The 25,965-nt window shown below is 32.0% G+C and overlaps 2 protein-coding genes across 4 annotated transcripts; one reads left to right on the top strand and one right to left on the bottom strand.

Moving 5' to 3' along the window:
- Positions 1 to 4,023: 4,023 nt before the first annotated feature.
- LOC138304647 (uncharacterized) lies at positions 4,024 to 9,676 on the top strand. The gene is made up of 6 exons (XM_069244829.1): positions 4,024 to 4,172; positions 4,469 to 4,632; positions 5,668 to 5,777; positions 6,999 to 7,107; positions 7,896 to 8,052; positions 8,906 to 9,676. The coding sequence occupies exons 2-5, from the start codon at positions 4,509 to 4,511 to the stop codon at positions 8,036 to 8,038; spliced, it is 486 nt and encodes a 161-aa protein (XP_069100930.1). The 5' UTR covers positions 4,024 to 4,172; positions 4,469 to 4,508; the 3' UTR covers positions 8,039 to 8,052; positions 8,906 to 9,676.
- Positions 9,677 to 10,457: 781 nt separating this feature from the next.
- Positions 10,458 to 24,765, bottom strand: LOC138304646 (metalloproteinase inhibitor 4-like). Of its 3 annotated transcripts, none has more exons than XM_069244827.1 (6): positions 17,273 to 17,459; positions 16,698 to 16,841; positions 16,182 to 16,276; positions 15,438 to 15,543; positions 14,126 to 14,245; positions 10,458 to 10,557 (listed from the first exon to the last, which is right to left on the bottom strand). In XM_069244827.1, the coding sequence occupies exons 1-6, from the start codon at positions 17,361 to 17,363 to the stop codon at positions 10,553 to 10,555; spliced, it is 561 nt and encodes a 186-aa protein (XP_069100928.1). In that variant the 5' UTR covers positions 17,364 to 17,459; the 3' UTR covers positions 10,458 to 10,552. The 3 variants fall into 3 exon arrangements, with proteins under 3 accessions (XP_069100928.1, XP_069100929.1, XP_069100927.1); XM_069244828.1 differs by lacking the exons at positions 10,458 to 10,557; positions 17,273 to 17,459 and adding exons at positions 13,701 to 13,801; positions 24,615 to 24,765; XM_069244826.1 differs by lacking the exon at positions 10,458 to 10,557 and adding an exon at positions 13,701 to 13,801 and having other exon boundaries at positions 17,273 to 17,443.
- Between the last annotated feature and the right edge of the window lie 1,200 nt (positions 24,766 to 25,965).

Raw genomic sequence — 25,965 nt, 5'->3', positions numbered from 1 at the left:
GATATGGTTGCATGCTTATAAGTTTGAATGAACATGTATTGTATATGTAATGCGATGTTGGTAAAATTGAAATTGAATAAAAAAATTGTGAAAAAACCCTTGACAGTTAATAACTTGGTCTGAAAAGTATTAATCCCTAGAAATGTTGCCTTGCGATTTATATTATTTGAACTATAATCGTGTAAGGCCACCTCAAAGAAATTTTTTATCAAATAATGAAATTTTAGATATAAACACGCAACAGAAATAGAAAAAATATAGTTGCCTCACATTACTTTTTATTCGATAAAGTGCAAATTTCTCTATGTATAGTGTTATGTCTCCATCTTGATTTCTACTAAAACTGTAACTAGTATCTTGTAACTTGATTGATCCATAATTTTGTTGGTAGTATTTTTTCATCGATCATTGCAAATAATTGATATGTTCTTATGACATACATACATAAAACATATTGGAAGAATACAGAATTAGGTGAGTGCCACAAAAAATGAATATAAATAAATGAATTGAAATATCACATAAATCAGATAGGGGTAAATCATTAATTTACGAGGGTCCTGAATTACCGCAGGTATTGTTGTGAAAACACTTAACAGTTAAATGTATCATATTTAGTATAACTCAGTATAATAAACGCAACTACATTACTTTTATTCAGTAAAATCATAAAAATCGATATGTATCTTTCTTACATTTATACATTTTTTTCCTTGCTGGGTATCAATTTTGGTACACATCGTTTGACAAAACTAAAAGTTTCGACAAATGCTATGAATCGTTCTAACAGTAAAAATAAGCCATGTAAATAACAAAAACAAAGCATCAAAATAAAGTTTGTATGCACTTCTTCAAAGCAAAAAAAAAAAAAAAAAAAAAAAAAAGTGAAAACGCACCAAGCAACAAATGTCATATAAGGGAAAAGTGCATGTATTGGTATCAATATTGGTACAATGACATTATAAAGAAGTATTTGGTAATAAATTCATAACGTCATGACTTTTCTTTTTTATTTGTTATACAGACCTGCAAAATCGCCTATGACTTTGCACAACTCCTTGGCAATAGGTATAATAAAGCAACAAGTGACAAATGTCATATAAGAGTAATCTGCATTTATTGGTACACTCATATTTTTGTGTTATATATCTTCATAAAGGACCTGATCCAATTGTATTCAGTTAATTCTTTTGGTATAATATTGTTTCTTCAAAAGTCCAAATCCATATATAAATGCCATGTAATCATTGCAAAGTAAAATCTGCATATTCACCATAAAATCAACATGTAATTATTACAAAAATAACATGAACGGATTTGCGGACATTTATAGCAACATTAATAATTTTTCTTGGTTTATTAGTAAAATGGTCTTCAAACTTTCTTGAAAATATAGGTATCATTGTTTATTTTGCTTCGAACGTCATCGGAAACCGCCATTGCACCAACAAAATGAAATGGCAGTAGCTCAGGGTCACGAAAACTTGTTCTGGTTCCCAACGGTGGTCTTATTTCTATATAGGCAAGAGTAAACCTTCAGGAGACAACGAACGTATACGAAATATAACTAATGAATACGGGACGCTTATGTAGCCTTACCTACACAATATATATGAAACATCTCTACGTAGGGTTAGGTTATCGCAGCTAACAATTAATATTGAACAATTTGTATATTTTAGTCTGTATCATAAAATATCAGTTTTGGTATTCCTGGGGGACATCAATAGTAAATACACGTTATCCATTCAAGTTCAACAAATTTTATCTAAAAAAATATAAAATAAAATATAGAACAACAGACATAACCTATATAAATTCTCTACCTTGTTTATATATACACACATATGATATAAAGTGTTATTAAGAAATTGAATACGTAAGGATCATTTTCAATATCCTTTGGGTTTACGAAGTCATCGACCAAAAACAAAAGGACATCCTCATAAACGCAAACCGTCTATGGAAAAATAACCTGAAACTCTTACCAATAGAAGTGAGTGTAGGATATGAAAATAAATCATTTTAGTATTAACATCATATCGTTAAAAGTATAATACTTTAATTTGGAAGTTTGGGTTATGAACAGTATTTGAGGGATGCTTTATTATCAAATACAAAAAACATCTTTTCGTTACACATTTGAGGTCAAAACACAAAATTGTAAATTGTTTAAGATCTACTCTTGTACGAGAAAATATGTTTAAATATTACAATCATGTAACGATGAATCATAATTTAGCTTGTATTGGGATTTGCTGATAAATGAAAAACTTCTTGACTAAAGAAGGAAAAAGATGAAATTAACCACATAAGTATAATCTAATTTCCCTTGTAAAAAGGAAGCTGATCAGCCATTGGATGTGAAAAAAACAATGAGGATATGATCTGGAGATGATTTTCTCCGAAAGCGGATGTTATGAAGCGGTGCTCCTCGAATATATTGATGTGTTGAGTGTGTGTGTGTGTGTGTAATGTTTCACATGAATATCATACGACCAGCTAAAGTTAGATGAAGATCACACCTATGACTATGAGCAATGTTTTTTTTAAGATTCCACTTATGCAACACATGACAGTGTACTTTAATTTATTGCTTTATTTCTCATAACCATAAGTTTTCCCACTCCGATACATAATTGTATCTAAATTGCATTCATTCACCTTTGCCATAAATCACATGCAATAACGACCACAACTGTTTAACCCCCCTTGATGGGGGCCATGGTAGACATTGCTTCAAGCCCCTCGGCTCTGAGTCGCGAGAATCCAATGTAAAGCAGTTGTCAGGTCGGTTGTTTCTCCTAGGATTGTATTCCGCCCGCCTCCACGTCCTAAGCTGGACACTTCGTTTATGGCTGGTGATAGGATGTTGTGCCAGGCCAACCAAATTGAATTTAAATGTATTTAAAGATTTTTCACTCGGACCTGTAATATAAGTTTGATAAAACGGTTTGAATAATAATTGCTGTAATCGGAGATTTTAGAAAAAAATATGTACACTATCTTGCAACTAACACTTGCTCATACAAACTTGCTCACTTTCTTTCAGGATATGATCAATATAGGCACTGCCTGTTATTCAATCCTTTTGATGCCCAATAAGATATTTTGAATTGAATATAAAATCATTACAGAATTATGAAACTAGACTCATTAATTTTCGAGTTATTTATTATCTTGATAAGAATTTGTCACCTATATCCTGTTTTATACTCTATATTTTCTAAAATGACCATCCGAGGACTTTGAAAACATAACATTGTACGCTAAAAAGAAAGAATTACTCTAATTTGTAATATGATAATATGACGTACAGGTATAATAATTTGCCATTTTAGAAAGACACTAATATAAAAATATCTATCCTGATTTGTTTTACATGTACGAAATCTTGTTGTATCTCTGCTTTAGCTTTGGGCATATTTTAATATTGATAACAATACTGTATATGGTAAAGTGATTTCCCAACACATCCGCCCCATTCCTGAACTCCCTAACCCTACCTCACTGTATTTCTCGCTTTTCTTTTCTCTATTTAATTTTAAGTGTATGTGTTTGTTATCCTTGTATAAAAGATGGTGTTGAATATCCATCAGAAATTAGAATTTGAAAAATGTTATATTGTGATTATGTATGCAATGTTTAATATCATATATGTTTTCAAAATCTAGGAAAAATAAAAAAAAATAACAAAAGAGAGAGAATGAGCGGCAAAAACAAATGTATATTCAACAACGAAAATAAACTAAAATAACATGCCGTCAGTCAAACATGATTCAATTGCCATGTTTCCAACAATCTAGTTTTTATTTATTGCACCATAAAATTTATAGGCCATTACAAAACTGTCGAATCCTACCTATACTTTAACGTGTATATATTAAAATGACCATGGAAGCTGACCATTAACGTCATGCTCTGCTGTTGGCCTTTAGGTACTGACCACTACCATAAAGGTCAAATTAGACCATTGCATCATTGATCCCGAGGCTGCGTTTGTGGTCCACGTGTGCATCTCCGATTTCGTAGATACTATTATCACTACCATCGATTATATAAAGCCATATTAAGTGTCATGTCACACATGCACGTCCGCCGATGGGCTGTTTATGTCATATATATATAAAGTGAAGCACTTGGGAAAATACATTAGAACCAAATAATTAGAGGTAAGTACGACTTATACTTGTCTAGCATGAACAAAACTGATACAATATTACTATCTTTGTGACAAACTTTGATGTGATGGTAAATACATTATATATTTGAAGAAAAACATATTAAAACTTATCTTTGTAAGGTTCTAATTGTTATGTTAATTTATTTCTATATCTAATCTGATATATATATGTTTATTCAATGAATAATATCATATCATTGTTTTATTATGGTTTTCTTTCCATTTTTAAAAAGAACATTTGGATGCCTTTTATTTTCCTCATAACATTATTTTACTTTGTTACAGGAACCTAAGTTTAGACAATCCTGCACTACGTTCAGTAAAAATGGCGTTTTACCACTTCACCACTCTATGCATGGTTGTAGCTGCTATCTACATACAACAATCAGACGCCTGTTCCTGTAATGTTGTACCGAACTTTCCTTTCCGGTATTGTGCTTATGGACTCGGTAAGTTTATATTGATGTCACCGCTCATATTATAGTGTTCTGCCGAACATTATGGCTACATTTTGGTAAAAACAGTGAATTTCGCTCCATTGTGCTGTTCTATATTTGTCTACTTTCACTGTCCCGTATTACTATTCGTATCATACTATGTAATCGTGTTTGTTTTGTGTGTCTTGATAAAGGGGCAGATCGCCTCAAAAACTTTGCATATCTTTTGTCCACACGGTTGGAATTAGTTCTTTGTCCCATATTGATATAATAATGATAATATTCACACTAATCTATACCTCTATACACAGTAATCAGTATCCATCCTCGGACACTATAGATATGAATATGGATACTGTTAACCAAGTTCTTTTCGCAGTGCTTTAACTTCGCGATTTCACGATCGAGATATGTTGTTTTATCTTCACCAAAATTTAAGATACTTTCTCGATTTGACGCATCGTGACTTTTTCGCGAGAATTTAATTTCACGATCGAGATATGTTTGTTTGTTTCTTCTTTAACAATTTTTTAGATACTTACGCGATTGCACGCATCGCGATTTTTTCGCGAGAATTTAATTTCACGATCGAAACATTTTTGTGTTTACTTTACTTATATTTGAAATATTTTTGCGTTGAAGAAATTTTTTCGCGATTTTTATCGCCCGCAAAAAACGAGAAATATAATCACACGCAAAAAAATGTTTACATTATAAATATTCTTAATAGACACCTTTATAAAAAAGTATTATTGAGGAACAAGAACATATTCATATAATTTTTTCATATTAACTGTTATTTTTAATATAAAAGAGATAATTTGTTAATATGGTCGCTGGACATGCAAAATAAAAAGTTATATGTGACTTATAAATCCTTGGTATTACATAACAGTTTATTACAATCAATTTCTAGTAGACTTCGTTGAAATGCACTCCGTATATTCATCATAAGCGATATCACATGAACACAAATTCTACTTCTCTATATGCAGTCTTTCCCAAAGTTTAACTGGTGGTTAATAATGAGCTATAATTGGTTTTTAGTTTTCCGAGGAGAAGTTAAAAACGAAACCCTCGACAGAATGGGGAATCTCGGATATGAAGACAAGTATGTGTATACAGTAAAAGTAAAGAAAACCTACAAAGCGACAGAGGTAAGTTCTACATGTAAAATAAATAAATCAGACAATATTTATTCCTTATATTTTTATATCATTATATTTCTAGATAAATCATAATACTATTAAGAAAACATTTTTTTCAGGAAAATTAGTTTATTTATGAAATAAAATAAATTTCTTATCATCCTGAACCTATTATGTGTCATCAAGCTTCTCTTTTGGAAAGTTATGAATTATAGGATCCTACCGATGTATGTTTCTATACTCAATCTGTCATTAAGGAAGTGTGTACAACATATTTCAGCGACTACTTATTTCTGCCTAACGTGCTTTTTATGGTGATTCAATTCCGTGATTTAGAAATGATGAAGTTCTACTATACCTATGTTTGAAACACTTTCATGGCGATTAGTTTTCACAAAATTTAATTGTGTGTTATTGTCGTAAGTCATAGGAACGATGTCTTGGTGCATGTTTCTTAAATTAATAATGCTATGTATCTAATAGCATGAAATGGAACCACAAATATAAACATCAAATAGTCGTCAAATATAAATATACATGTAGTGTCAATTAACCAAACATCTACGTTTTATTTGATTGTTATCTATTTCTTCCTTGGCTTCCCACGAAATGAATATTTATGTCATGCAGTAAGCAAGAGTTCCTTATCTAAAGCATTTTTTCAAAAATTGAAACTTCAATGAGTCGAAGTTTAAATGCTCGTCGTACAAAGTTCGACTAATCGCGACTTCCACTCAGAAAATTGTAAAGAATTGTCGACGACTAACTCGTCCATGGTGGTTGAGTTGATACTGCATGCATCAGGTCTTGTAACAAATTAATTGTGGTGGCTGAGTTAAAATCGTCTGATTCTTTTAATAAAACTAGGAAAACATTTACTGTTAATCGACCATTTTTCCCAGCCACTTAATTTCGCGTTTGTTATGTCTTACTTAATTTTCCACGGCGGTTTAATTTTGCGATTTAGAGTAATTTTGTTTAACTGTACATATGTTTTCGCGACTAATATTTGCGATTCCTTCTTGTCTGTGAAATACCTTGCAAAAATATGCTGGTTGTGGTAACACAGGATGAAATGCATATAAAGATGAAATTCTCATTTAAATGTAACTCTAATGTCGTTTGGCAGTCTTAGATGTCCAGCGAGTAAAGAGCGTTAGTGAATTAAAAAAAACATTTTTAAAATGCACTGTAAGTTAATGAGCTGAATATGTATTGATATTTTAATAGTTGGCAAATGAAAGGATTTCTAAGGATGACACAGTACAACTTGAGACACCAAAGTACGGCTCATTGTGTGGCCGACCTCTGAGAGTTGGTGGAGATTACCTCATTTCAGGTTATTATCATTTTCTATTTTAACATGTTTAGATAATGACAACATGTGTTATTTACTTATTTATTTTTTTACAAAATCTAAATTAAAATATTAACAATAACGTTACGTTTTTTATTACGTCTTTGCATTTAACAGAGTTATCTCCATTGCGGGTAGATATACATTGTGACGTCATTATTTTGTGGGCGCTATTCACGTCGTTTTCTCCGAAAATATGACGTTACGATCGCCAACGCATGACGTCACAAACAATAGCTATCTTCAAGGACAGATAACTCTGTAATTTGTATATACAAAATATTGTATTTTTGTATTAAAAATGGTGTGATGTGACTACTTGAATGGTAAATAAGTGGTATCACTTCATCTTTAAATCACTCCTTGCAATTTCATGCAATCATTTGCTGGTACATTGTATGCCTTCGCAAACGCCTTTCACGTGTTTAGTATCTCGTTGAAATGTCATACTTTATGTTAAGGAGTCTAACGCGTATCTATGCTCAGTTTTCATTTTTTGCAAATAAATTGATTATTTGTATTTGCAAATTCCACAGCTCTCTGCGCTTGTACACTTATAAATACGTTATGTTAATTAATGTGTTTTGCCTTAATACGTTGATTCAGTCGTAATTGGGGTGCTATTACTTGAAAATACTGTTGTTTAACGATATGGTGATAGCCCTGTCAAAACTTACAATATATAAGTAGGTTGCATTAAGATTTATATGAAAATCCCGTATAATCTGCTGTGAGAACATTAAAACGCCTCAACATTTTTATTATTTCAGTGACTCGCTACGAGGTTGCTCTGAACTCGGCTGCCATGGCTATCAATATGTGCGAATGGATCGAAGAATTCGATAATGTCTCTCTCGCAGACAAATACAACCTGGAAAACGATTTCGAATGCCCTACGCTAGACTTCGATTAATCCACTGTTGGTAGGTGAATAATGTAACTTAATGCAATTGAACTATCAAGTTTTTTTCCTTTTATAGCGAAGGAAAACTAGATATTGTACCGTAGTGTATGTTTCTTTTTCCTTTTATAGGGAAGGAAAACTAGATATTGTACCGTATGTTTGAAAATAATCCTATTCCTTTTTAATGAAACATGAACACTCCCCAAGACAACGTTTGCTACTGTGAACACATGTTCAGTGATTTGGAGCTTTACTTAATTCAAAGAAAATACATCTCATTTTTTAGATACCAATAAGTCTAATGAAGCATAATAATTTGCAAAATAAAATTAAAGAAAGGGAACATTAAAACGATAGCATAAATTGACTGTTACTAAAGAGATACCTTCTTGTCGGCTGATTCATAACGGAAGTGACAAATTTTCATTGGTTAACATCTTAAATCAATTATCATCCTGGAAAAACTTCCTACATGTAGTTGTTTTATCGAATGTTTCGGAAAGCAGTATAAATAATAAGTTTACTTTTTACCAGAATAAAGGAGATATTTTTCATTTAGTTCATGAAAAAGCTGATATTCAGCTTTGCTCTTTTTTAACCATTGGTTCAGATTTTGTCTCTGTATTATAGTTTCTATACATATTCAATGATCACTAATCGATACAGAATGTCTTTTAATGTTTAATGTGTAAATGTTTATGTGTAAAGCTAAGCTACATCAATGATTTGAGGATGTTTTTGTTAACGGACTATGTGGAGAGTACATATGCAATTTAATTGGTAATGCACTTGAATATAAGTGTGTCGAAATGAACAATCTTCAGATGATTAATATACTCACAATAAATGATGATGCCCCTTATTTTATTTTTGCAGGTCGACCTTGTGTGCTAAGAGGATAAACTTAACTTAAAAATACGATGATGATTGGATATTCATTTACTGAATCAAAAGATTTGTTTCGAACTTGTTTACGGATATCAATTATAATAACATATGGCGCATTGAAAGAAAAATACCATTTTACGTAAAGAATTTATTACGTTGAACTTACATATTTTGTATTCATATATCTATGATAAATTTATGATGATAAAAAAGAGTAAAATGCAACTGAAAATCTGTGTTTCTGAATAGTGTACAATGATCCACAATTAGGCACCGAAACTGTGTCTACCTGGTAACATGTAATCTTATTGTCTCGATGTGAGCATATGAAGCATCAACACTACATACACTTGATATGCAGGAGTTGTCACCTGCTTGCATGGAGCCATATGGCGCTGGTTGTGAGAAGGTCACGGCCAACGACATGCCAACGGAATCCATTTAAATGTCTGGTTATATCAGTAGAATAATTAATAATGTAAATATTCATAAATATGCTGAGAGAAAAAAAAAGTGAAATTTTATTGACATTTTTATTGACCCAAACATATTGCGGCCTATGTCGCCACTAAATATGATACATAAATTACCAATGGCGTGGTGACATTTAGACAATATTGCCATTGGCAACGGTAGAGAATCGAGTATATTAATGGCTAACACTTTACTGTAATATACAGAATTGCTTACTGTGAAATATGTTTACACCTATTTTTTTTCTTGTGTTTTATGCTTATAATTAAAGAATGGTAAATTTCATTTTTATTCAAGTTTTATTCTTTTAATTCTCTTAATATCAAGCGACTATTGCAAAAACTAAATGTGCTTCCTCATTTTCGATATAAAGTTTCGAAGTTTGTATACTGAATATGAAATATTGCTTTTGATGTATATTACTATCTTATGTTTTAAAGTTCTCGCTCTGGGACATTTCGCAGGATTTGTTTTATAAAATAACCACTGCTGTAAATTTAGCACTTATTTACATAAGCAGAAATGCTGTTTGAACTTATAACTGTTTATCATCTATCACATGATTAGATGAACCAATGAAATCTGCTTTTTGTATTCTAATAGAATGAGGTATAATTTACAAAATATCTTTATTTGAATTAGTTTGAAAAATTATGAATAGAATGAAACTTAGATTAGAGTAACCAGGACAGTTTTGACATGCTCTTCACATGCCTCTTCACTATCAGCAAATAAATCTTCGAAATCTACGTTTTGTTACTTAAACTTTTTATAGTACTTTTGGTGGTGATACATCCAAATAAAGGGATATATCCGTATCCTTGGTCATTATATCAAGGAGTACAACAACCTATTGTTCTTAATAACGGTAAATAATTAATATATAATTGATATAAGCGTGTAAATATGACAAAATATGTACATTCATGAAGTATGAATGACGATATAGTCTATATAGAAATTTGTGTTCCAAATAGAGATAATTAACTAAAGTGTCATCTTGCACGCATCAACCTATTTTAAACAAATGAAATTGTCGTTAAGAGATAACGAATAACTAAGATAATAAAAAGGCTTAAAGTTTTATTTCATTTTAGACTTGAACTCTAGTATTTTGCCGGACGTCGTGTGTATTGGTTGGAATCGGATGGATTCGATCTCCTAATCTGTAAAGGCATTCGTAAAAAAACGTAATTAGATTGGTTATTTTTATTCTCGCTGATTAGATAGGAGTCGGAGTTTTTGTTTTACAAATAAAGTCTATTACGAGATAGTACCACGCCTATGCATGAAAGCCTATCTAACGTATGTTTCAAAGTGTCGCATTATCAATCCATGCTTCTTGGCACTGATATATTACAAAACTAATAGTTTTGTAGTTGTAGGAACTTGGAGTGATTTGTAGCTAGAAATTATTCAATAAAAAAAAATACAGAGAAACTATTTCAAAAATACAATATCGTATAACCATAGGTTACAATGTACGTATAATTACATATTAAAAGATAGTGTTGTTAACTGACAATTTGCCAGCTGTCAGACAAACAATACGTGACTTTGCATTTAAAAGTATTTATGCCTTGACAGATTCAATAGGTTCACGTGCGTGAGCGAGCACAAGGTGTGGCTACATACCGCCTAGCGATCAGTCAATTAATTTTATATGACAATTTTACATATTAACAATAGGTTGTTGTTATTTAACTCCATGAATTTATCATTCCACCTGCTGATATTAGCGATATCTTTTATACATCACGTGGTTTAAACTCTCCCTAATTATCGTGTCTTTTGTTACAACAGAAATAATATACTCTTGTGTGGTATGAAATCCTCTTTATAACATGTTATAATGCATTATTAAAAACATATAAATACACTTTAATCATTTTTAATTTTGATATATGTAATAAGTTAAATATAAAAAAGTACAAATGTAATGTTTTTAAAATACAGTATAGCCGGCTGTGATGACATTTTCCCGATTTCGAGGAACATCGCCATGATCGCGAAAGTTTGATTCGCGATATATAAAAAAATATGGTTGAATCATATAGAAGGTTAAAGCTATATCCCTTTATGATTTGCTTATTATATATTTACATATTACAGAGGATATGTATTGATTGTGACGTCATGTTCTTGCGAGTGTAACGTCATACTTTTTGGAGAAAACGACATGAATTGTGCTCACAAAGTAATGACGTAACAATCGATAGCTATCCGCAAGGGAGCTTACTCTGTAATATGCAAAGACGGAATAGATTAAAGTACATAATTATTGACCCATGCTATTCGATGGAAACATTTGATAGCGCCACAATGTGAGCGTAAAATTAAGTCTACTATAGTCAGCATATTTCGTACACCAGTTTTAACAGCTAGAACTATAAATGCAGGAGACATGTTAAGTAAACCTTTTTATTATTTACGTTTCACAGATTAGTGTCATTAAAGTTTAATATACGTTGTATGCAAGATTAATTACATAGCTACTAATTTTATCTAATTATTAAAGTACGCATTTTGCTCGTGTTTCCTTAGTCCTTATTGAAAACATGTAACTGTTAAAAGTTTGTTTTCCTACTTGGAAAATATGAAGCAATTTTATTTATTAATCGAAATTTTTTTAACGTAAATTTGAGAATTGGAAACGTGTTACATTTGTATATAAAGAATAGAAAATACCTACATGCTATCCTCTTGTAAGGGCATATAATAAATCTTATTAATGAAAGAAATATGTAACAAATTACTTACGTTATGTAAGAAATGTTCTATAATATTTAGTACGTTACGTTTAAATGAATTTCTCCAGACTGTGAAAACGCAAAACCACTACAAATCTTGGGTCTCTGAATCTATATTGAGCAGTGAGCGACATAAAGCAACTTTTATAGTATAACTGAAATTACAATTATGACTTTTTTAAGGTAATGTCTCAATTGTATGCAATCAATGGTAACAGTATAAGATAGTACCTACTGAAATACTCATTCTGAATATTATCGCTGTTCTAATGGAATTTAGTAAATATTTCTTATACTTTACCACAATGCTGAATTGTAGCCTTTGTGTTGCTGGTATTCTTTTTAGACTATACATATTTTATTTGAAAATGAAATGTAACTGTTTGCCTCTTTAATCATTTTTATTTCAATTTAAAATAGTTTTATCAAGAGAGATGAATAAATTTAAGTTGTATCATTTGAGTATAAGTTTTGTTTTAATTGAGGGTTTTAAATTGTATGTAATACATCTATATATCTAAATCTATGTTAAAAATAATTATTATTTATTCGTAAAGTAACACTAGCGAAACTACATAAAAGCACCGAACGCCGCGAAACGATCGTACAATATACCGAAACGACTTGTTTCCCTAGTACCATACACATTTGGGCGACAGATAGTTGTAACAGCATCAATTGGAAACAGGAGCATGTGTACTAGTCTACGCATGTCAAAGCAATAAATGTAGTTTATTATTCTTTGAATGCAGAAATGTTTAGTTTATATATTTTCTTCGTGTCAAGTAATTGATCAATGTCTTTTAAAAGAATTCTTAGAACAATATTAGGATTTTCGATGCATTGACCCTTAACAGACTGAGGACCAATTAGTATGACTGCACATACATTTTCTCACATGTTTTTTTTGTAAAATTCTGTTTAGTAATGTCGTCTATCAGCAACTGACTTTTCTTCGCATGTAGTTGTTCAGGACACTTTCAATGGTGAGAATTGGTCGCCAACCAATATCAAATAACACATGTGCTGTTGTAGTATGAGCAAACACATTTTCGCAAAGTATTGTGTAAAGAATAATAAATATGTTATTTACATGTACGTCGCATGGAAATAAATCTATGCGTCATATTGGCTAAACTATATTTACAGCAAAGTACTTGGAACAGTGACTTGCTTCTGTACACTTTACTATGACAATATCACAGTCCAAGTACTGTTGTTATCTTGAAACACTACCAGGGCTCAAGACGGCCCTGGCGAGTTATTCTGCATGACCATGCCCATTTCGAAATGAAATGTACAATGTTTTGCATATTTTGCCAAATTTTACAACATAACAATCTACGAGTCAACTGTAATATTTAAGGTTAAGATGGATGCATAGACACTTTATATCAATTACGTTATGTTCAAGTACGCTTAAGAAGTGATATATACTAGTTGGCGTACAAAAAATCACTAGTTTTAATAGGGTCTTTGATAACCAACATGTGATAGATTACTTTGTAACATTCAATCTCTACAGGTCAAGTACTCATAACAACAAAGTGAGATAAATGAACGGTTCATTAATATTTATTTCATGTTATTCTTTGCCCTTTGATTTTAGACCGTTTTGTATCAGATGGAATTCCCTCACTTTTTCTTTACGCCACTTGCGCTGTAAAGACACGAATAAATCAAATACTTAAACGATTTTACAAATTTGTTAATTGTTTAATATTTTGATTAAGTTGATTCCGGTTTCATTATCTGTATTTCCACAAATGTTTTATGCACTGTGGTGATTAGTGATATATAGATACCGAAAATCCGAATATATCATATCTACTTTTCAACAATAAATCACTATTTGGTCCGTAAAGCTTAACCTTATTTACAATAAAACAATAATATACAAAAACAGTTCGACATAAAAACCAAACTTAAAAAGTTTTGAAAATCAATCAGTTTTCAGTTTTCAGGATTAACACATAGTACTTACTATTACACCCATAGCCACCGTCAATACCAGCCTTTTGTGCCTCAGTCAAACTAGAATAATATGTGGTCAACTCACATCCGTTCACGTGGTATTTTTCATTATCACCAGGGTAAAACCACCCTAAAAATAAAGATAATCACTGGATATACATTGGTTAGCAGTACAGTCGGATGCTTGGGTGGATGAGGATGGGGTATGTTCGTGATTTGGCCGGATATTGGTGAGGTCTCGAAAAGGTGGCGGTCGAGCTAATGTTAAAACCCCCCATTGGAACTGCCCATAGCACAAAATGAAATGGAGATTTCTGAATGGCTGAAATTTATATATTGGCAGAGCAAAGTGGGATTTATATACAAGTTTAATAATATATGGTGAATAACATTGTAATATTTTAGAAATGCTTTGTTGTCGTGATGATTGAGACTCATTAAAACTAAGATTGTAACTTTTGCGATGTTTGGAATAGGAAACTTTTTTATTTACTCAAGAGAGAAAAGGAATCTTCAATTGTACATTTCATGTTTAGTTGTAAATGAATATATAATTCTTTTAAGTTCATGTTTGATATTGACAAAGAAACTATTTTATCCAAAAGCGTATCTTTTTCTTCTGTGAAGTGATATGAAGATGGTTGAACATATTAATTATGATTCAACGAATTTTTTTTATTCAAAAGAATTTTTTTGAGTGAGGGAGCAAGCATTGGAAACATTTGAACCCACTATACATTGGGTTTCGATTACTGAAAACAAACTATCTTTCAACTGCGTTTTCTTTTCGCGGACTTTTTTTATAGATAGAGTAAATTCGGGAAAGTTTATCTCCGCGAAGTAATATCTACACCATCCATGTTGAAAGAATTTCCAGTCAATTTTCAAAACCGCACATGTTAATCCTTACGAACTTGCGTTGAATTGGAAATCATGAAGTTTAAATAACGAAAATGATGAAAGAAATTGATTTACTGTACACAAGAACGCGAATAGGTATGTAGTGAAATTTCACATGCAGACATACGAAGATATTCAACTGACCCAATCGGAACTCTTCGCATGTAAAACATAATCTCAGATATGATAGGTGTAGACTATGTTAAAAAATCAAACATTTTCTTTGCCGGAAAACCTAATAACGCCCTAACTGTGTATAAGACAATGAAAAAAGAAATGTTGAATTTCTATAGTCGTATTTTAGGACATTTTAAGACAATCTGTTATTATGAAAAGAGTCCCTTAGTTTCAAAGTGGATGCTCTTGTGTCAACAGGTCAATGTACGACAGTTACATCCGAGGAGTTGCTATTGCCGACTGACCTGTAATGAAGTAGTCCTGGCCTGTGGTGAGGAGCATTCCACACATTGATGATTGATACGGCACCGAAATGACAAGAGTGTCACCTATTGTCTCATCAGCAGGCTTCTACAATGATAAAATGAACGCGATGGCAACGGCAGTTTTACTAAGAGACTCTTGGGCGAGATAACATAGACAATCACAATCATGTGTTGGTTAGATTAACGCCGTATTAACAGCCAGGGACATTGTTTTGTTAATAACTTGTGATTGATATTTTTTTCATTTCTACTGTTGTTGTTATAATGCCATACATCCATATACAAATATATCCTATACAATTTTTTTTTGGCCATGAATTTTATTAACATTTTTCATTTAACTCGTGAAACAACTTGTAAACTAGCGATGAACGATGCCTTATAAACGCTAGTTACAACACAGAATTTACACACTGTATGTTTTTATGCTTAGATGAAAACCGGTAGATAGAAGTCATTATATAATTCATAAAATGACTGTAAAAATATTAAATATGGTAGACCACAACTTGGTTTCTTGGTTTCACCGTGTATACTTTTTTGTATTGAACTGTAGAAGTAAACATAATGATTTTTTAGCAATACTGCCAAAATTGAACTCGTATTCAATTTTTGTATGCATTGTAAGTATCGTAATCCTGAAAGTTTTACTTTTGGTGCTAACAAACACGTTAACATCTCTTCTGAATTCGCGAGTATGAACATCTGTATGCATGACCTTACCCTGTACACCTTTTCAACATTAACGGTGTAACGAGTATAAATTCTTCCATAGGATGACGAGATTGCCTCTTCAGACTGTAGAAACCCTTTTATTGCTAGGGAAACAGAAACAAAGTAAATAAAAAAATATCCCAAGGTGACCCAACATGCCAGATGTTTTATAACTGTCGAAATTCAAAAGAAAAAATATTCCTTTGATAAATAAAAGAAGATTATGCACTATGTAAAATTAACTATATGTATATGCTACAATTACACAGTAAATTCACTTTAATCGATTACGATTACTTGAGAAATGTAATGAATCAAAATTGATTACGATTACATAATTACGGTTACCCCATACCTGAGCCTATATTGCAACATTTTGACAGAATTTCACAACTAAATTAATTACAGACAACAATGATAACACTACCTATTAATAACTGTGGATTATATTAACTACATGTCTCTATTGTTGTTTTAAATAGTACATTCAACCTATAGCTTTTCGTTAGAAATTACGGAACTTACCAAATGGTGATCCACAGAAATGAGTTCGAAAATCCGATGGTGGACAGTAGCAGCCGTGGATAACATTAACGAGTACCGACAGTACTGCAAACGCAGCAAAGACTGCTGACTTCTTCATGACTTCACCCATTTTACCAAGTGTACCTGTAAAGGATTAGACAAAGTCTTAATGTGGTGTCGATTGCTAAGGCAAGAGTATGGAATTATTCCGTTACCTATATATAATTGTGCATTTCAAATTTCCTTTCAAACACTATCGAAATGATTAAAAGATTTTCAGAACTTTCAGTATATTTATAATATTATAATAACTAACTCATTAAAATTTTTGTTAAATCTAATTCGTTCTCAATATGTTGCAATATAATATCATAAAAAACATATAAAAGAAATCGTAGCGTGAAAAATGTAACTCGCACAAATAATTGCAAATGTTGTGCCCATATAAAAAGCAGTACGAAGAAATAGAATTTGCCAATTAGAAAGTAAGATTCAGTATGAAAACAAATAAGAAATTGATTGTTTGGAAGCGTTACGTCTCTGTAGTTTAAAACAAACATGCATATGTACTGTACCTTTCCGTCTTGCTGTCCAACTATAGTCTACTTGTTTATCAGTGTTGGGTTTGTATTTTTTTATTTGTTCCGCGTTCAGTTTTATAAGCATTTTAATTTACCGTTGTTAATCATAAATGACAAGATATAATTAATCAAATCTATGAGCGTATTCTAATCGGATGTAACATATGTTCCATAATGCCACGTTAGCAATTTAAAATTCATACGCACCGTTAAATTCAAATCAACATATCGAAAGCACAAAATTTAGAGAACAATACTTACAATGCATGTGCAAGTTACAACGACAAATAAAAATAATTCTATATGATAAATTAAAATGCGACATTGGTATTAAGTCATAATATTTGTTCCCGTTTTCGTCAACATTCTTCAGCTGTAAGGAATTCTTCATAGAAAAGCATTACAGAAGTTAAAAGGGAAATCTTAAAGAATTTCCTTAACTTCAGTAGAGCTTTATGGATAACTTGCATAAATCCTCAATGTTGATGAAATTATGGCGGTATCCATTGTATAATAAGGGGGATACAGAAACCAAAGGACCAAGAATTGGTATACAAACTGATCTATCAGAGATACAGTCAATGGACAAAATTATTCGGAATTGTCATTTTACCCTATACATTCTATGTATTAGCTTATTTTTCTTTGATTTTTTCCTGATCTCATCGATTGACGGATTTCAACCAAATTTGATATACTTATAGAAAATCGTCTACTCTTTCAGCTCATAATATTTGCATAATTTTCATTTATGTTCGTTTTGAAAAAGACGATTTTTTACCAAACAAAACGTTTCCATTGTGATTTTGGTAAGAACAGAGAATGAAACGACGTCATGAAGTTCTGATATTTTGAAAACAAAACATCGGAAAATTATGCCGTACTGACGGGACGACAGTGTTTTTATATGGTGTTATAATGTGTTATATGGTGTTATATTGTGTTATGTCTGTATTATATCGTAACCCTTTTGTTTATAAGGCATCATCTATGTTTGTTGTGACTTTTAATGATTTTTATAACACGTTTCATTAAAACTTTTGGGTTTTAATAGATATCTTCAGAAAAAAACCAACAACTGTTCATTTTTTTTCAATCATCCTTTCCATGTCCCACATAACTTTAAAAACATCAATCCTCAATAATAATTTCCCCGCTATTCGCAATGGTAAAATCAGAATCGGGTTGAAGCTGGAAAAATTTCGTTTCAATTTAGATAAATGTAAAATACATATTCACTGTAGTGCAACTAGTACGGCAACGATGTTTTGATCCGTTTCCGGTATCGCTTCGGCGACATGAAGACCACGGTACTGTGCTTTGTATCACTAATTTGCTGGCGTTACGGATGATACCATGATTCATGGTATGTAGTGATTGCTGAAGAGCATGATAAGTTTCAACCAAACCAAAAAAATGTATTATTATCTGTTTTCTTATATTCCAAAAAATGCATTTGAATATAACACTTGACAGAAAACACAGCTAGATTTTTCGTTCAGCTTCGATTTGTCGACTTATATTGAGGTATAGTTTTACTGTGATTTAATATTGGAAATATTTAGACTTTCCCGTTTCCATTGGTATATAATTTGTTTACAATAATGTTAAAAATACTTATGAAATTTAATCATTAGTGTTCGATATCAGACTAGTGTCGCAACGGTTTTGAATTTCAGTACTGTACGGTTGAGACACAAGTTAAAAACAAAAGTGAGTGTACGGTTTGGATTTCTTTCTTTCAGATAATGTCATGAAAATAGACCAATTTGTGTAATATTATTAGAATTAAATTCATTAGACATAATATTTGACGTGTACGCAGTTAGACGATTTAGGAAAGCTTCAAGTAAAGTAATGCTATCTTAATTTTGGAGTAGACTAGAAATGGGTATACATGTACTAGTTTATCCCGTAATGCGCTTTATATACAATAACCTTGTTCATGTCATATTTTTGCATACATCGGCTATTGTAATTAAAAAAACAAAAGCATATCAAATAGCACGCACAAGGACTTACGTATACGTATAAATACTTGGTGTGAATTAGCGCACCATAAAAGAAATATATATATCATGTGACTGTGTTTTAACATATATCCGCACCAATGCATGTCAAAATATAACAACGAATGCTTAATTACACTAGTGATACATGGAAAAATATTACACGGAAAAAGTATCGCTCTTTCCAACGGTAGTAATCTGTTTCTTAAGACTTCCTAGAAATACGATTTTTGGCCGCTTAACCCCTTCGCAATATATGCATACTTTGTAGAATGTGAGTTAACCGATTTTTTTTTTTTTTATCTGGGTCCCTAAAACGTCTAAAATTAGTCTATTGGCACTCTGGTGGGTCCATAATTATATAAACTGTAACTAATTATCCCTGTGCTTAATACGTTACGATTGGATTCTATTACGCATGGAGATGCTATCATATAAATAATACCAAACCGTTGCAATCTCAAACTCCAAACCGTACACTTTTTCGCGATATCATCGATCAAAACCGTTGCGCAAAGACTGACACAACGATGTAAACAATGTGTCAAACACTCTTTATTCTTCATCAAATATAGCAAAGCGCATATCAGATTGATACATATGAACCTAATAATTTGTTTCTCAGTCATATTTTGTGAATATTTTGGATAATAAGCAAGATTCAGATGAAAACTTGAAGTTTTTGCTAGGAACTCGCATCAAGCTGTATGTAAGTGTCACAATTGTATGATAAATAGGAGTAATTTGCGTGAAACCGCGATCTTAATACAAGGTAGGATATCTAATTAACACTTGAGCTGCATATCGGTCTGCAACGCCATGCGCAATGTATTTAAACTCCACAAGTTGGAACCTACCTGCTCGGTACTCGTATATCGAAGCGATACCGGAAACGGATCAAAATATCGTTGCCGTACTAGTTGCACTACAGTGTTGGATAAAATCATATAATTAAATTATGCTTTCTTTAAGTATCAAAAGACTAATGTTGTTCATTTATTATCACTTTTCTATTTTTAAATAGAAGCGAATGACGAATACCCTTTACCACACACCAAATCCATTCTCTTCTCTCATATCGTCATTTAGTTATGTAATCATACCCGGAGTGCGCAAAATCATTTATTATTAACTTACATTATATATAATAATAATAATAAAAATACTGTAAGAGGTATCTTCATAATTCCAATTGTTCTGAAATCAGAACGATTTTTTAAGTGTTCCAGCAAAATTAATGTAGTGTTACTTACTTACTTTTGGATAAATTCGACTTTTTGTGTCCCTATTTCCCTGATGCAAATATTCACTTTTGCCATACTTGGAAGGTCTTTATCACTACGCTGTTTATTCCCGTTGAAAACAAACGTTCTGACGCCCTTCGCGGGTTAAGTTCATTTTACGAATATAAAGTCAACAAAAGAAGCGGAACAATATCAAGAAACAATGCATTTTCGGCTCTAATATCGATATTAGTCGGGCACAAAACTCGATACCGGATAATAAGAATTTCCTGTAATAGTTGCAATAGGACAATATTACGATGTCAGTAAATAAATGTTTAATTTCTTTCGTTTGATTCAATTTCTAAATTTGATGACTTGATCCCGAACATTCCAGTGACGTCACTTTTAGTAGGAGTGAATGAAACGGCAGTCAGTCCCGCCAAACAGTGACGTCACAATCACCGAAATGACGTCGCTTACATATTTCCCACGGTAGTAAAAAGGATTACACACTCATAGTGAATGCAAATAACAGGCAATTTGCTTTCGTTTTGAATACCATCTTCTGTATGTATAATGAAAAAGTTGCAGGATAAACAGAATACACGGTCACTATCTTACGATACAATTTTCATCTTGATGTCGACACTGAAAACCGAGATGACTCGGCAAAACCTCCTCACCTCATTTCATCGCACAAACGATAGTAGCAGAAACGTTTACTAGCAATTTGAAACGTATGTCATTTAAAAGTATTGGATACCTTTTGATATGCACGTGTATATCATGATGTTTCAAGTGGCTGCCCGAATTTTTTTTGTGAAAAATGAATTATACATATATGTTATAAAATTAGGTTAGCTTTTTATTGTCATTATTGTTATATACACTGTATGTGATATTTAAACGAAAACACATATTTTACCTAAGAAGCCAATTATATATATAATGTAAGTATCGGTTAGTTTGTTAACTTACATTATATATAATAATAATAATAAAAACATTGTAAGAGATATCTTCATAATTCCAATTGTTCTGAAATCAGAACGATTTTTTAAGTGTTCCAGCAAAATTAAAGTAGTGTAACTTACTTACTTTTGGAGAAAATCGTCTTTTTGTGTCCCAATTTCCCTGATGCAAATTTTCACTTGGAAGGTCTTTATCACTACGGTGTTTATTCACGTTGAAAACAAGCGTTCTGACGCCCTTCGCGGGTTAAGTTCATTTTACGAATTTAAAATCAACAAAAGGAGAGGAATAATATCAAGAAACAATGCATTTTCAGCTCTAATATCGACATTAGTCGGGCACAAAACCCGATATCGGATAATAAGAATTTCCTGTAATAGTTGCAATAGGAAAATATTACGATATCAGTAAATAAATGTTCAAGTTCTTTCATTTGATTCAATTTCTAAATTTGATGACTTGATCCCCAACATTCCAGTGACGTCACTTTTAGCAGGAGTGAATGAAACGGCAGTCAGTCCCGCCAAACAGTGACGTCACAATCATCGGAATGACGTCGCTTACATATTTCCCACGGTAGTAAAAAGGAGTACACACTCATTCGGTTTAGTGAATGCAACTTTTATTGAACATCAAAGAAGCGTTCCGCTTTAAGCGAAATCGTGTAAATAACAGACAATTTGCTTTCGTTTTGAATACCATCTTCTGTATGTATAATGAAAAAGTTACAGGATAAACAGAATGCCTGGTCACTATCTTACAATACAAGTTTTATTTTGGTGTCGACAGGGAAAACAGAGATTACTCCGCAAAACCTCCTCATCTCATCTCATCGGAAAAACGATAGCAGCATCGATATTAATTATAGCAAAATAAAAATGTCCAACGTTGGAAATATTGCAAGTACATTCATTATTTACATAAACCAGTTATTAGAATAATCATTTATTTCATCTAGACTAAATAATTTGCGAATCCCATACACCGCCTGCAAGGAGACGACCTTGGCCTATCGCTAGTCACGATGCTCTCGATCGTGGTCTTATATTAATGTAACTTTTCATGGGATATTAAATCTAGATATATCTGTTTTCGACAGTTAAATTTCTATGAACATGTGTAAAACAAGCAGTCTCAACTGCTATTCCGAGGCCGTAAAATGCAATCTTGATCACCTCAGCCAAAACACAGGGGCACGCAAATTATGACAGAAACGTTTACTAGTAATTTGATACGTATATCATTTTAAAGTATTGGAGACCTTTTGATATGCACGTGTATATATCATGACGTTTCATGTGGCTGCCCGTATTATCTTTTTGTAAAAAATGAATTATATATATTATATATATGTTAGGTTAGCTTTTTTATTGTCATTATTGTTATATACACTGTATGTGATTTTTAAACGAAAACACATATTTTATCTAAGAAGCCAATTATATATATAATGTAAGTATCGGTTAGCTTGTTAGTAAATAAAAATAATAATAAAAACCTATTTTATATGTATAGCCAAAGTTATTATATTGAAATATAGTCAGATATTTTGATTGTATACTATCTATATATCTGACATAACGTACTACAATGAACCAATTAATGACCACGGGCTATCCGACAGCTGGCGCAGCTAGAGCTACAGGTTGTTGTAACAGCATCAATTGGAAACAGGAGCATATATTCTATGTATTAGCACATTTTTTTTAAAATTTTTTTCCTGATCTCATAGTTTGACGGATTTCAACCAAATTTAATATACCTATAGAAAATCTTCTTCTCTTACAACTCATAATATTTGTATAATTTTCCTTTATGTACGTTTTGAGAAATACGATTGTTTTACTAAACAAAACGTTTCCATTGTTGGTAAGAACAGAGAATGAAACGACGTCATGAAGTTTTAAGTGGTGAACAAAAATAATGATATTTTGAAAACGAAACATCGGAATCTTATGCCGTACTGACGGGACGACAGGGTTTTTATATGGTGTTATAATGTGTTATATGGTGTTATATTGTGTTAAGTCTGTATCATATCGTAACCCTTTTGTTTATAAGGCATCATTTATGTTTGTTGTGACTTTTAATGATTTTTACAACACATTTCATTAAAACTTTTGGGTTTTAATAGATATCTTCAGAAAAAAACCAACAACTGTTCATTTTTTTAATCATGCTTTCCATGTCCCACATAACTTTAAAAACATCAATCCTCAATAATAATTTCCCCGCTATTCGCAATGGTAAAATCAGAATCGGGTTGAAGCTGGAAAAAAATTCGTTTCAATTTAGATAAATGTGAAATGCATATTGGAATCATATAATTAAATTATGCTTTCTTTAAGTATCAAAAGACTAATGTTGTTAATTTATTATCACTTTTCTATTTTTAAATAGAAGCGAATGACGAATACCCTTTACCACACACCAAATCCATTCTCTTCTCTCAGATCGTCATTTACCCGGAGTGCGCAAAATCATTTATTAGTAAAAAAAAAATAATAATAAAAAACCTATTTTATATGTATATCCATATAAATCTATATTGAAATATAGTCAGATATTTAGATTGTATACTATCTATATCTCTGACATAACGTACTACAATGAACCAATTAATGACCACGGGCTATACGACAGCTGGCGCAGCTCGAGCGACAGGTTGTTGTAACGCACAATAGTCTTAGCATGAGTCAAGTGTAGCTCTGTTATTCTAGGAACGAAAAAAAATTAAGTTTATAAATTGTCTTCATGACACGGAATTTATGAATGTCTGTTAAAGATTTTTTCGGATAATATTAGGCTTTTAATTAGATGCACGGAATCTTTACATTTTCTTTTTTTTTATAAATTAATGTTCACACAATTATTTTTTTTACTAAAACTATGCTTAATTAAAACTTTTTTCTCTCAAGTAATCGTTCAGTACACTTACAATGGTGAGAATTGGTCGCCAACCAATATCAATTAATGCATGTACTGTTACGTTGTAGCATGAACGAAAATATTTTTGCAAACAGATTGTGTAAGGAATAGCAAATATGTTATTTACGTCGCATGGATATAAATGTGGATATTAATGTATGTATCATATTTTGTAAACTATATGAACAACAAATTACTTACGTTTTTGGAACAGTGGCTAGATTCTGTGTTGTTTACTATGACGATATCACAGCCAAAGTACTGCAGTTGCACTACCAGGGCTCAAGACGGTCCGGACGAGTTATTCTACTTTGTGCTAGACCCCGCCTATTTCGAAAGTGACCGACACATATCTAGTATACATACAGCGATGAATAATTATATGTAAACGGAAATTCACTTGTGTATGAAATATGTGACATGATGGAACGGTTGCTATGCAACATTATCTCTTAGTGTACCCCACTCATGATTTGTCGAGAAACGTAACGTGTTAGGGCGACAAAACATTGTGTATTCCCCTGAATGTCATGTTCAAAAATCATGATTCCCCCATCCCTCGTAATTGGCAAGAGTTGTTGTTCAAGTAACGAAACTCACTGAGTTATTCCGATAACAAACAAAATGGATGGCAGACGACGCGTCCGTCCGTCTTTCACCGAGGAAATTAGTAATATTCTTATGAAAAAAAGACACAGATAACACAGTTACACTCGATGTGATATTTGTATGACATTACATGTTAAGGGAGTTCATTTTGGTTGAAAGATGTACGGTAGGTGAGGTCTAACTTCTGAACAATAACTGTAACGTTAGCCCAATGATGTTTTGGCAAACAACTTAAATTTTAGCCATTACGGTAGACTTGTATTCTGGCGCGATTTTTTTGTGTGACAAACAATTTCTTGCCCTGGCGGTAGGGAGACATGACGATTTGCTTACCACATTTCCCGAGGCCGAAGTAGACCGCGGAAAATATAACTTTCCGCGGGTAAACAAATCGTCTCGTCTCCCTAGCACCAGGACAATGATTGTATAATTTGCGCTATCTAACTTGCTTTAATGTATGCTTCCGGTTTATTCTTTAGAACATTAAGATGTAAATCTATAAAAAATGAAGGATTCATGTAATTTTGTATCTCCATTTTGGCGCTTTAAAATGCATCGTTGTTTATTTACCAACTTCTTTTCAAAATTGATGGATACATATGCTGTATATATTTACATGTAATTGCATTTATCAAATTATAAATGATAAACCCCATTTCAAACAAACAATTGGATCAGTCAATAATACGAAAAATCTATATCGTTATCGTAATTTTAACACATGTATGGCATACTGGTATAAGCTAGTAGCGGGAAAGAAAAGTTGGTCAGACCTGTGACATCTTTTCAGCTGCATCATTCTAAACATCCAGTACGCCATACATGCATGGATTGGTTATTAACTTGATTTTTGTACGATTGATACTGCGACCGCTCAAAATTACTTATATCATTTTCTTGTTTGTTTCTTGTTTTGTGTGTGTGGTTTTTTTTTTGGTGGTGG

The sequence above is a fragment of the Argopecten irradians genome, chromosome 12 (assembly GCF_041381155.1).
Source record: "Argopecten irradians isolate NY chromosome 12, Ai_NY, whole genome shotgun sequence".
In the NCBI taxonomy this organism is placed as follows: Eukaryota; Metazoa; Mollusca; class Bivalvia; order Pectinida; family Pectinidae; genus Argopecten; species Argopecten irradians.
This window is presented reverse-complemented; position numbering and strand designations above follow the sequence as displayed.